Source organism: Lutra lutra, chromosome 11 (assembly GCF_902655055.1).
Source record: "Lutra lutra chromosome 11, mLutLut1.2, whole genome shotgun sequence".
Classification (NCBI taxonomy): Eukaryota; Metazoa; Chordata; class Mammalia; order Carnivora; family Mustelidae; genus Lutra; species Lutra lutra.
The window spans coordinates 79,555,149-79,568,799 of NC_062288.1; the positions used below are offsets into that span (position 1 = coordinate 79,555,149).

A 13,651-nucleotide genomic window follows, 5' to 3' on the forward strand; every position below is an offset into this window, starting at 1 on the left:
ACAAAGACAGCCTCTTCAATAAATGGTGTTGGGAAAATTGGACAGCCACATGCAGAAAAATGAAATTGGATCATTTCCTTACACCACACACGAAAATAGACTCAAAATGGATGAAGGATCTCAATGTGAGAAAGGAATCCATCAAAATCCTCGAGGAGAACACAGGCAGCAACCTCTTCGACGTCAGCCGCAGCAACATCTTCCTAGGAACATCACCAAAGGCAAGGGAAGCAAGGGCAAAAATGAACTTTTGGGATTTTATCAAGATCAAAAGCTTTTGCACAGCAAAGGAAACAGTGAACAAAACCAAAAGACAACTGACAGAATGGGAGAAGATATTTGCAAATGACATATCAGATAAAGGGCTAGGGTCCAAAATCTATAAAGAACTTAGCAAACTCAACACCCAAAGAACAAAGAATCCAATCAAGAAATGGGCAGAGGACATGAACAGACATTTCTGCAAAGAAGACATCCAGATGGCCAACAGACACATGAAAAAGTGCTCCATATCACTCGGCATCAGGGAAATACAAATCAAAACCACCATGAGATATCACCTCACACCAGTCAGAATGGCTAAAATTAACAAGTCAGGAAATGACAGATGCTGGCGAGGATGCGGAGAAAGGGGAACCCTCCTACACTGTTGGTGGGAATGCAAGCTGGTGCAACCACTCTGGAAAACAGCATGGAGGTTCCTCAAAATGTTGAAAATAGAACTACCCTATGACCCTGCAATTGCACTGCTGGGTATTTACCCTAAAGATACAAACGTAGTGATCCGAAGGGGCACATGCACCCGAATGTTTATAGCAGCAATGTCTACAATAGCCAAACTATGGAAAGAACCTAGATGTCCATCTACAGACGAATGGATTAAGAAGATGTGGTATATATACACAATGGAATACTATGCAGCCATCAAAAGAAATGAAATCTTGCCATTTGCGACGACGTGGATGGAACTAGAGGGTATCATGCTTAGCGAAATAAGTCAATCGGAGAAAGACAACTATCATATGATCTCCCTGATATGAGGGAGAGGAGATGCAACATGGGGGGTCGAGGGGGTAGGAGAAGAGTAAATGAAACAAGATGGGATTGGGAGGGAGACAAACCATAAGTGACTCTTAATCTCACAAAACAAACTGAGGGTTGATGGGGGGAGGGGGTTGGGAGAGGGGGTGGGGTTATGGATATCGGGGAGGGTATGTGCTATGGTGAGTGTTGTGAAGTGTGTAAACCTGGCGATTCGCAGACCTGTACCCCTGGGGATAAAAATATATGTTTATAAAGCTGTAAAAAAAAAAAAAAAAAGAAAGAAAGAAAGGATGAATCCCCAAGTTTTGTAGCAACATGGACGGGACTGGAAGAGATTATGCTGAGTGAAATAAGTCAAGCAGAGAGAGTCAATTATCATATGGTTTCACTTATTTGTGGAGCATAACAAATAGCATGGAGGACAAGGGGAGATGGAGAGGAGAAGGGAGTTGAGGGAAATTGGAAGGGGAGGTGAACCATGAGAGACTATGGACTCTGAAAAACGATCTGAGAATTTTGAAGGGGTGGGGGGTGGGAGGTTGGGGGCACCAGGTGGTGGGTATTGTAGAGGGCACGGATTGCATGGAGCACTGGGTGTGGTGCAAAAATAATGAATACTGTTATGCTGAAAAAAATAAAAAAATTAAAAAAAAAAAAACCACCTGCTACTCATATGTTATTTCCTTTATTAACATATAATGTATTTTTTTTTTCAGGGGTACAGGTCTGTGATTCATCAGTCTTACACAATTCGCAGCACTCACCATAGCACATGTCCTCCCCAATGTCCATCACCCATTCACCCCATCCCTCCCACCGGCCTCCACTCCAGCAACCCTCAGTTTGTTTCCTGAGATTAAGAGTCTCTTATGGTTTGTGTCCCTCTCTGGTTTCATCTTGTTTCATTTTTTCCCTCCCTTCCCCTATGTCATTTTTAAAATAAAAATTTTAAATTATATGTCATTTTTTTTTTTTTAATTTACCAGTGCTTTTTTATCCCTTGCTGGAGGCACAGACTTTTCAGTAATGACAAGGACACACGCTAATTGTGGGAGAAAGGGAAAGGATGGAGAAGCAGGGCTCCTGACACTCAGGGGGAGACAAACCACGGGAAGGACTGGCTGTGGGCATCCCAGACAGAGAAGGGCTCCGGAGAGGCACAGTCCACAGCTGGCCCTAATCCTGAAAGTCGCTAGATGCCATCTGAGAAAGTGGGGCATTTAGCCGGTCAAGTTCATCCACTTGAGGTGGGTGGTGCATTAATATCTCCTGGTCCTCTAAGACATCTTCTCCAGCAGCTACCAGATTAGTGAGGGATTTGCTTCGGACACACTGGAAATCCACATGGCGACTCTTCCCTTCTTCCTTTTCCCAGGACATCTGGATAAAGGGGCGCTGCACATAGTTATAGATTACTTCAGAGCGGCCACCGGGCCTTCTCTTAATTTTTTCTTTGCAGGTAGGATAACCTTCAATTCCAATGCGAATATTTTTCAGGCCTCGCTCCTTTAACACTGTTTTAGCGACATCACGATTCTCAATGTATTTGAAGAATCTATAAAGCTTGGAGCTATAAAGAATTTGGGAATATTCCTCCCCCATGGGAGGGGGGTGGTCTTCATCCCATTCCACAGAATCCTCATCCGTCAGCACAACGATGTGGCACTCTCGCTCCCCTTTCTTGGCACAGCCCACCATGATGGGCAAGATCAGCTCTTCGAGGTAGTGGTCAAACTGCTTGTGAGCACCATCGTTAGACAGTTCATGCAGCAAAGCACTCAGATCTTGACATCGGATAGTGTTGAAGTCAAAGTTAATGCAGAGATAATCGCATGTATCTCTAAGGTCTGGAATAGTGATGCCATCAGGACAATTGATGATCCCAGTTTTGTAATAATCCAGCACTGTTCGAAATACAGTTGCACTGATTCCTTCGGCAATCTCATACTCTCCCTTCTCGTTGGGCCGGGTGAAATTGTACTCTCTTCCTGGTCCAAACATTCTTCCCAACATGGTATCCGGATGAGCAGTGAAAATTTGTGGATTCACAACAAAACGTGTGCCATCTACAAGAAGTGTCACTTTCTCTGGTGCCTGGGAATGAACGTTACTGCCAAAGCCCACAGTGCTGTTTCCAAATCGTTCTGGAGCCATAAAGGATTCATGGTTCCGTTTATTCCCATTTTGGAAGCAGGAGCCTTTGATGTCCTCGGGAAGTGGCATTATGTGAGGGAACTGAAGATTTGCTGGCTGAGAGGCATAGTCAAGTGAAAGGTCATCGCTCCTGGGCCCTAGAGGGTAAGTGAGACTCTGAAGAGCAGAAGCAGCCAAGCTATTTGTTTCTCTCTCCTGGGCCACAGCTGTGGGGTCATCGCTTGGGCAGCTGGCCTCCTGCCGCAGTGCCCTGTCGCTCTCGCTGCCGCGGTGAACATTCATCCTTGAGTTCTGGATCCTGAACTGTCTGCTGGGCCAGAGAAAAAGCCTCTGCCATCTCATCTCTTTATCTGACGCTCCCCGCCGCGCTCTCGCGCTCGGGGCCCGAACCCGCCCGGGAGGTGCGCGCACTCGGCGCCGCGAGAAGCCGCCGTGCCGCAGCGGCGCGCGCCTCCCTATATGTCATTTTTAAAATAAAAGACTTCTCCTCTTTTTCTTTGGCTTTTAAGACCAGAGTCTGTATAGAAAATAACTTTAGGAAAGAAAAAGACCTTTGTTATATTAACATAGTGTTCTTTTCTATGACATAACTATTTTTCTATTTATTTTCTATTTTTTCTAGAATTTTTTAAGTGTAATAGATTCATGTTTATTAAATAAACTTATCTCTGCTTTAAATTACTTAAAGAAATTTTTATTTATTTTTATTTTTTTTTTTAAGATTTTATTTATTTATTTGACAGAGAGAAATCACAAGTAGGCAGAGAGGCAGGCAGAGAGAGAGGAGGAAGCAGGCTCCCTGCTGAGCAGAGAGCCTGATGCGGGGCTCAATCCCAGGACTCTGGGATCATGACCTGAGCCGAAGGCAGCGGCTTAACCCACTGAGCCACCCAGGCGCCCCTACTTAAAGAAATTTTTAAAGGGGAAAAAAATTACTCATGTGGAAGTGAGTCTGCAGATAGGCTCCAAATGAAGAGACATGAGAAAATAATAAAAGGTACTTGTTTTCTAGGAAATATTCAAGTTCCATCTTCTCCATGTGTCACAGGAGAATATTCCATGAAAGTCTTTTTCACGGAATATGAAAAGCTTCCTCATGTTAATTGATGACCTTCACATTGCATGTTCCATGAGATCGGCTCAGGGTCAAGGTCTATCATCTTAGTTTCAGGTAAAAATTGCTCTTTTCCTATTTCACAAGTGTTGAGAGGTGGATAATGCCAAGTGATGGTGAAGGTGTGGGAAGACGGGAAGTCTCTGCACATCGGGGAGGGTGAAATTAGAGAGCATTCTGACAAGCTCTGAAAGGACCAAGGGTGACAATGCACTGTGGAATACGGAGTCTGACTGCCCCAGTCTCTGCAGCTGAGTTCACAACAAAGTAATGATAGAAATATTAAAAAGCTACTGATAGAGATATATAAGGACATTGTTTTATGTTTCTCTTCCTTTTCATTTGTTATAAAGGCGTGCATTCTAGGAATGGTTAGAGATCACTTAGTATTTCCATTGAGCACGATGAGGATCGCGATGGCCAAAGTCAATACTATTTCAAGAATACAACTTTTTCAATGTATAGGGGAGTTGTGGGCTTCCAGGAAATTAATTAATTTTGAAAAAAAATTCCCCCAAAAAAGGAGTAAATGAGAGTACAGGTATACTTAATTATTATTTGTATTTATTGTAATATATTAGAATATATATGTGATACGAGCCAAAATGCATAGTTCAAAATGTATCCCCAATTGGCTTCTCAACGATTTTTTTCCATACTCTGAAGCCCATTTTTAGTAGACTGGAGATTATACTGAGTAAAATCAGGTTAGTTAGAAGTTCACTTATTCTAGGGGTGCCTGGGTGGCTCAGTCCATTAAGCCCCTGACTTCAGCTCAGATCTTGATCCCAGGGTGGGGGGGACTCAGATCAAGCCCCAAGTCAGGTTTCCAGCTCAGGGGAGTTTGTTTCTCCCTCCCCCTCAGCAACTCCTCCTCTCCCTCCCTCTCTTTATGTGTTCTCTCTCTCTCAAATAAATAAAAATTTTTTTAAAGAGTTTTACTTATTCTAACTTTTCCCCATACTCTTAGCATTTGTAACAAGCAGTGATGAAATTGTATTTCCATAATCTCTATCTTCCAGCAGAACGAACATACATCTTCACAAAAGGAAGAAGTAAGGCTTAATTCTAGATGCTAATCAAAGAGTGGGATGACCACACCACTTCTGGCTTAGATTATTTGCAGTGACTTCAATGAAATTAAACCCACAACTGAGCTGCTCTGGAATGAGCCTCTCCCAGAATACAGGAGTGACAGTATATAGCTTCAGAGTACAATTAATATTTTTAGAAGTATGTATCACTAAGGGGCCCAACATCATTCTTACAATGGAATTATAAGAATTAGACTCTTTATGAAAATTCCAAATCTGTTCCCCATCACTGCTAGCAAACTGTAAGCCAATATTCACCATCATCATTAACCAATATTTATTGTTACACCCTCTATGTATACAGCAGAACAAAAAACAATTCCACTGATTATTTATCTACTTAATATTATTCTGTGAAAATGGCTATAATTTAGCAGAAAGTTTTGTCAATAGGGAAAGTTAAAACCTTCTTAGTATATGTACTAATCCTGTAACAGTCTCATTCAGGATTTTTTTTTTTTTAAGATTTTTTATTTATTTATTTGACAGAGAGAGATCACAAGTAGACGGAGAGGCAGGCAGAGAGAGAGAGAGAGGGAAGCAGGCTTCTTGCTGAGCAGAGAGCCCGATGTGGGACTCGATCCCAGAACCGTGAGATCATGACCTGAGCCGAAGGCAGCAGCTTAACCCACTGAGCCACCCAGGCGCCCCCAGGATTATTTTTTTTTTTTAAAGATATTCACATAACTTTTGTTACTCATCTGTCATAAAAGATTGCCTTCACTTTCTCAATTCGATGACTTTTATGCCATCATGTAAATCCAGGGAAATGTCTTTAGGTAATAGGCTGCCTTTATAGATCTCTAAATATTTTATCTTCATTAAGTCCTTTCAATTAGTAGTAATTCAAGCATTATTCATGAATTCAGACAAAGTTATCTACCAAGAAATACTCTGTGCCCATCAGCATATTAGTTTATGTGTAGAATGATATACCCCTGTCAAAAAGATATGACCTCTATTAGTATAATAACTCAAGGACAGCACATATCATAGTACCTTGAATAATTATAGATCTGAGTTTGTCCTCAGATTGAAAGGTTGTAAAAGTCAAGGACTATCTTTTACATATAGTTTCATACCCAACATCTAGTATAGTGCTTGGCACATAGTAGATGTTCTAGATAGGCTGTGAAATGAATGAATAAAACTTATAATCTGGTTGAGAAGGCAACACGGAACATAAAAGCAACAAGAACACAGAGCTGAACTTAGAAAGGTAGGTTGGGTCAAAGCATCTAAAGACAGTGATCATCAATCCAAACAACTTGGTTTTATTTTCTAGGAAATAGTGGTTTAGAGAAGTGGACAGAAAAAGAAATGAACATTTATTGATCACTTGTTCCAGCATTATTTTCACCTAATTTTATTAGCTTAGTTTAGTTAGTACGGGCCCAAGCCAAGGTTCAGTCTGATCTTCTGCAGAGAAGGGTGAAGAAGGAACCACCATTTGAAGAAGGAACCAGAGGCCAGAAGCTACAAACAAACTGAACAGTAAGTGCTTACCTAGGAAAAAATGCATGTATTTTGAAATACTGTAGACTTACTTGCTAACTGCAGTTCTAGGATTCTTACCACTTGAATGGATCAGGTGTTGGGTAAAACAAATATTTGCGTTGGTACGTGTCATAGATAAGAGCAAAGGCACCGGAGTCAGATGAAACTCTGGGTCTTTATGACCTCTTATTACCTACACAGAGTTGGGTAAGGTTTTTAAGTCTCTAGGTCTCAGCAAAAGGGATATAACTTTCCTCATTTCACAGGCAAACTTGCTTATAAAGTGCTTCCCAACATATGTGGCCAGGCTCCAGGTTATTCACACTCAAGTGTGGTGCAGTTTTAGATGTTATAATTCTACCTTTATTTGATTAAAGCCTGTCTCTGCCACTAGTCTGCTCGTGCTCTGTGGGTCAGGACCCTGTTCCTTGTTGCTCCCGTGGGTTACAGATCTCTGCACAGGGACTGGCTCATTTTCTGCTCAAAATTTGTGCTGAATTTATGAAACTGTTACTGTTAAGCAGAACTGAGAACTCAGACTATATATATTTTTTATTTTACTAATTCTGGTCATAAGTACATTTCTAGCAAAAAAAAAAAGAAAGAAAGAAAGAAAGAAAGAAAGAAAGAAAGAAAGAAAGAAAGAAAGAAAGAAAGAAAACAAAAACAGCAGAGGTTAATATAGTTTTAAAAATACGCTTCATAAGTTGGATAACAAAGGAAGAGAATCAAGAGACTAGACCAGAGAGTGCATTACAGGTTAACTTCCTAGCAAATTTTCCCATTTTCTTGACTTGTTCCTTACCTGATATATTCTCAAAATTAAAAAGCAAGTGTTTGTTGCAACAAGGTAAACAAAATAATAAATAATGTTTAAGGCAAAAATAATAATTTCTGCCTCCCCTTCCTATTCCCCTGTCCTAAAAATCAGTATTGATAGGCTGACATCTATACTCTCCTATGCCTTGGTCCTTGCTCATACGACCATGCAGAGATGCAGGCAGATCTCTCTCTCTCTCTCTCTCTCTCTCACTATATACATACATATACATAAAATATTGGTTTGTATTAAAATTTTCATTGTAAGATATAAAAATAAGACTGAATAAAATATATAAAATAAAAAATAATTGGAATAAAAAGAATAATTATAAAGTCAACACCTATGTAAAAATTATCTACATAGAAAAGATGCTTTTAGAACTCAACACTCCCAGTATGCCTTTTTCTATCCTAACCAAGATAACCATTATTCTAACTTTTTTTTTTAAAGATATTATTTATTTACTTGACAGACAAAGACCGCAAGTAAGCAGAGAAGCAGGCAGAGAGGAGGAAGCAGGCTCCCCGCTCGATCCCAGGATCCTGAGATCATGACCTGAGCCAAAGGCAGAGGCTTTAACCCACTGAGCCACCCAGGTGCCCCCCATTATTCTAACTTTTGTGATAACCATTTCTATACTTTTTAAAGAAGTTTTGACACCTATATTACATTCCTAAATATAGTATATTATGCATATTTTAATATTATATTAACTACTCCAAAATATATGTAGCTTAGGGGTGTGTCTTGTATCTCCTATTCATTAGTTTGTGAGATTCATTATTATTGTTTGTAGCTGAAGATTTTCCCCCCGCCCTTTCTTAAAGATTTTATTTACTTATCTGACAGAGAGAGAGAGCACAAGCAGGGGGGAGTGGCAGCAGAAGAAGGGGGAGAAGCAGGCTCCCCAAGGAGCAGGGAGCCAGATGCAGGCCTCCACCCCAGGACCCTGGGATTATGACCCCAGCTAAAGGCAGACACTTAACTAACTGAGTCACCCAGGTGCCCCTGTGGATGTTCGTTTTCATTACTTTATAAGAGTGGCACTCAGAGTGTTAAGCTTTGACCTTCCACCTCAGCGTTATCCTAGTAACCTGTTAGAAATGCGATTTTCAGTCTCTACCAAGATATATTGATTCAGAAATTCTGGGGATGAGGACCAGCAATCTGTTTTAACAAGCCCTAACTTAAATTACCTCTCAAAGGCTCCATTTCCAAATACCATCACACTGAGGGTTAGTGCTTCAAAATATGAATTTTGGAGGGACATAATTCAGTCCATAGTACCTACCATCAGGGCTTATATTGATTGAGATAGATTTCCAAGAGTGCAGTGGCTATGTGGAATTATCTAGTAAATAGTACCAGACTGATACCAAAGATGTCACAATTCACATTTATGCCACCTGTATATAAGAATGTTTCAGTAATGTTTTCATCTCATCCCCATCAGCCCTGGAATTGGTTATTTATATCCTTTTTCTACTTGTCTATTGGGTTGTTTGCTTTTCTGACCAATATACAGTTCTATTTATATTATGTATGGCATTATCCTTTATAATTCCTCTATGCTGGAAATAATTTTCCCCTATAATTGTTCACTACCTTTGTTTGCAGGATTGTTGCCATATCATTAAAGATATATAATCAAGGGGCGCCTGGGTGGCTCAGTCGGCTAAGTGTCCGCGTTCGGCTCAGGTCATGATCCCAGGGTCATGGGATTGAGTCCTGCATCCAATTACTCCTTGCATAGCAAGGAGCCTGTTTCTCCCTCTCCCTCTCCCTGCCACTCCCCCTGCTTGTGCACGCTCTCTCTCTCTCTCTCTTCAAATAAATAAATAAAATCTTTTTAAAAAATTTTAAAGAAGAAAAAATATATATAATCAAATATGTCTATCATAATTTGGGTCCTGTAGTCTTGATTAATAGAGTATCTCCTATCCTTATATTTTCAAATCTGGAATTTATTTATGTAGAAGTTCAACTTTATTTTCTTTTAGATAGACAGGGGATTGTACATCATTATTTAATAAATAAACTACCTTTCCCAGCTAAACTGATGTATCAACTTTGTTGCATGCATATTAACTTCTCATATATTCTGGGATTTATATTTGGCTTTCCCATATTGTTTTTCAGATTTTTTTTCCCAAGAACAGCTTTACACTTATTTGATTTTAGTGTAATCTTTACTCCTTCCTATCAACTCAATTCAGTTAAGCAGTTAAGTGCCCCCCTCCCTCTCTCCCTTGGTTTCTATTTGTCTATATTTTCTGGACATTTGTTCTTCCATATAACTCTAAGATTATTGAAATTCAATACTTTTACAAATTTTTATCCCAAAATGAATTTCAAATGTGTAAGATTTATATAATAATTTTGGTAAAACTGCCTTTTTAATGATTAACTTGATATATTTTATTTCTTCTGTTTTTATTATGTTATTACTTGTTTTGCAGTATAGCTTTCCTTCTTTTGTTTTCTTTTTTGGGAAAGGGTTGATTGAATTGTCACTCATTCCTCTTCTTCCTTATTAAAGGCTAGAAAATTTCCCTTCCCTTTTCTGGATCTCATAGGTTAGCACTCAATTCTCTGATACAAGAAAACCCACCTCCAACTACTTTCCCAGCAAGATGTTCTACTTCTCCACTGCCTTCATCCTCCCTTTAAACAGTAAGTGGTTTGAAACACTTTGATTTCCCTCAACTCTCCCCTCCCCTCTCCTCCCAAGTGTTGCTGAGATAGACTAGTATTTTTAGTTCTAGACTATTATTAGAATTTCCTTTGCAGTATTCCAAAAATCATCTTCTATTTCAAAAGTCCTTGTTTAGCAGTTACACTCCGTATTTTCAGCATTCTACACGTACCCAAGGTTTGTGGCTCATTACTTTTTATCTCCTAGTTGAAGATGATGTAGTGGATTAAACAGTGACCCCCAAAAAGCTATGTCTGAGTCCTAATCCCCACTCCCTGTGAACGTGACTTTATTTGGAAATAACGTCTGATAGGGGTGGTTAGTTAAGAATCTAGAGACAAGATTATCCAGGATTTAAAGTGGGCCCTAAATCCAAGGACTAGTGTCCTTAAAAAAGAAAATGAGAGGGAGATTTGAGATACAAGGAGGAAGACCATGAGTGAAGACAAAGGTAGAGACTGGAGTTATGCAGCTACAAGCCAAGCAATTCGAGGAGCCACCAGAAGCTGAAAGTGGTCCCTGGGCAGATGTGACTGCTCCCAGACTATGGCTGGGAGGGCCTAGGGGCAGATGTTAGGGTCACTTCAATATACACAGTTGGACTGAGGTCAGTGGGTCTACCTCTGAGTGCTCAGGGGACATGTATCTTGGTGGGTCCCCTGGTGGGTCTGTGGCTGAGAGGAGCTAGAGCCAGGTGACAAGCCAATTCAAGACTGAGGTTGTCACATGGGCATAAGCAGGCACAATCCTTCTGAGCCCCTTGGCAGATGGTGCTGATAGAGGCTGCAGCCAAGTCCACATAGGCTATCACCTGGTAGGCCTATCACCTGGACATGAGCTCACCTTCTCAAAACCCCCCTCTTTCGTCTTTGGCTCCAGTAGGGGTTCAACATTCTTTATCTGGATCTCAAAGCTCCCACAAAGGCACTTTTGTCCATGGAGAGCTGCCAAATTACTTTGCTGGCGGGGGACATGAGCGAGAGACCTCCTCTTCCACCACCTACTGATGTTACAGCAAGATTGATTCTCTCAGAGTGTTGTGAGAGATGGTCTGTTCCCCATCTCGGTCCTAGCTTTTGAGGTTTTTCTGGCCATCTTTGATCTCCCATGGCTGATCTGTGCCCTCGGGTTCACATGGCTATTCCCCTTGTATGTGTGTTTCTGTCTCCAAACTTTCCCTTTTGATGAGGACACAATTCATGTTGGAATAGGAACTCATTCCACTCCAGCACGACTTCACTGTAACCACTTAGATCTGCAATGACCCTCTTGACAAATAAGTTCACATTGTAAAGTCCTGACAATTAAGACTTCAACATACAAATTTTAGGGTTATGTGAAGCTTCCTGGGAAACAAGGGCAGTTCTTCCTGAAATGTGGGAAACTATGATTTAAGACAATGAGCCTACTTCAGTTTTATGAAATCATTAGAAATATTATAAATGAATTTCTTAATTATGTGCTTAAGTTTTATATTCTACAGCAGTTTTCAAAGTAAAAATGTTATTTTGCCCTTCTCTTTAACTTCTCTTGTAGCTACTATAATGATTCATATCTATACTGATACGTCACACAGAAAAAATAAAATCATAGGTATTAATCACCACCAAAAAAAACTTTTTATAATCTGCAAACTGAAAGTTAGTCTGTTTAGTGTAACAAATCCAAGTGAATGTGCGAAGCCCCACACACAAATTGTAGCTGTCATTCGACAAATGAACCAAACTTCTTTTCTAATTGAGATAGAAAGGGAAAGGAAAATGGAAAGCAGGGCTTTTCAGACGGTGTGCAGTCAGATGTTGAATACTGATACTTAAGAAGAGTAATGTGATTAGAAGTCCGAGGAGCTGGGACAACAGCAGAAAACTAAGATCCATGAATAAATAAAGTGAGGGAGGGTAAGATCCAAAAAATGATTGGCCTTGTGCCCTAAGGATCTGCCAAGACCACATTCCTGGACAAGCTTTCCTCTAAGAATTTCTTCATTTAGTCCAATAATTTATCTTCTTAATAGCATAATTCTCTAATAAATAGAATCTACAGATCTCTGAGAAGACATTCATATAACACATGGCCAAGGAAGGAAAATACATCTTTAGTTTTTCTGTAGGTCTTAAGCAGGAATATTTTAATTTCATATTTTGGACATTTTAAATAGAAAACCTATATTAATTACTCATTTTTGAGGGCAGGATAATAACTATAACAAATATCTCCTAAAACTCAATGATTTAACATAATAAATGTTTGTCACTTATTTATATCAGATCTGGGTCAGCAAGGAGTTGTGCCATTATTCAGGCACCTACGATCCTTTTAATCTGGTAGCTTCCCCATTTCCTAGGCCTTGGAGTCCTCCACCAGGTCTTGTTCAGCTAGGAAGACAAGAGAGTGAGTAAAGAGTATCACCCAGGATGTTCTTATAGGCCAGGCTCGAAGTGGTAAGTATCACCCCACTCACATTCATGGCAACATGACTCATGTCAAGGGAGGTTCGTTTCTGAAGTTTTTTGTCTTAGGAAGAGAAAGAAAAAGAAGTTTAGCAAGCAAATAGTGGTAGGCCTGCCACACATTGGAATCACAATAATTCTAATTTGTCATTATCAAAATAGGTGAAAGATAGATACGTGATAGTTCACACATACAGTAGAATGTGTGTGTGTGTGTGTGTGTGTGTGTGTGTAGGGACTCTTAACACAACAACAGTGAAATTGCAAACAGAATGTTTGCCTCCTTAACCTAACAACTTTCTCAGATATCGGAAATAATTGTGTGCACACAAAAATGTAATGGAAAACTGAAAGCAAAGAAGCTTGCCATTGGTTAAGTCTATGCTTTGACAAGCCTATTTACTTGAAAACAATGCAGTTTTTTCTTGGAAGGATTGATAATGCAGACTTTTAGTTATTTCAGGTAGATTTCTTCCCAATTACCCTATTTACAAATTAGTGAAGTTATATGAGCCTGGGCTCTATTGAGATAGTAAAAATCGAGGGTGTGTTAATTCTAAGAACACTCATATCTGCATTAATAAATAGCTCACCCTATTTTTTTCCCTTTCACAACCCTTGCAATTAGCTAGATAATGTATTTTTTCTGGGAAATACCTTTGTTAATATTTCTCTTAAGTTTGTGTCGGCATGTAGAAAATAACAGGCACATTACAGCCTACCTGAATGCTGTTTAAAGAAATGTAAGGATTAGAAATTCTGTCCTCATGCTAGGGGCTG

The 13,651-nt window shown here is 39.9% G+C and overlaps 1 protein-coding gene and 1 long non-coding RNA gene across 6 annotated transcripts in view; both read right to left on the minus strand.

The window, feature by feature from the left end:
• The window catches only part of LOC125080564 (uncharacterized), a 310,278-nt gene that overhangs the window by 162,037 nt on the left and 134,590 nt on the right, over positions 1-13,651 (minus strand). The window lies entirely within an intron of this gene.
• Positions 2,028-3,644, minus strand: LOC125080562 (BTB/POZ domain-containing protein KCTD20-like). The gene has a single exon (XM_047694415.1). The coding sequence runs from the start codon at positions 3,538-3,540 to the stop codon at positions 2,221-2,223; it is 1,320 nt and encodes a 439-aa protein (XP_047550371.1). The 5' UTR covers positions 3,541-3,644; the 3' UTR covers positions 2,028-2,220.

Bases quoted from the DNA above. Each gene is read 5' to 3' on its own strand.
- LOC125080562 (XM_047694415.1), bottom strand. From the start codon at position 3,540: ATGAGATGGCAGAGGCTTTTTCTCTGGCCCAGCAGACAGTTCAGGATC.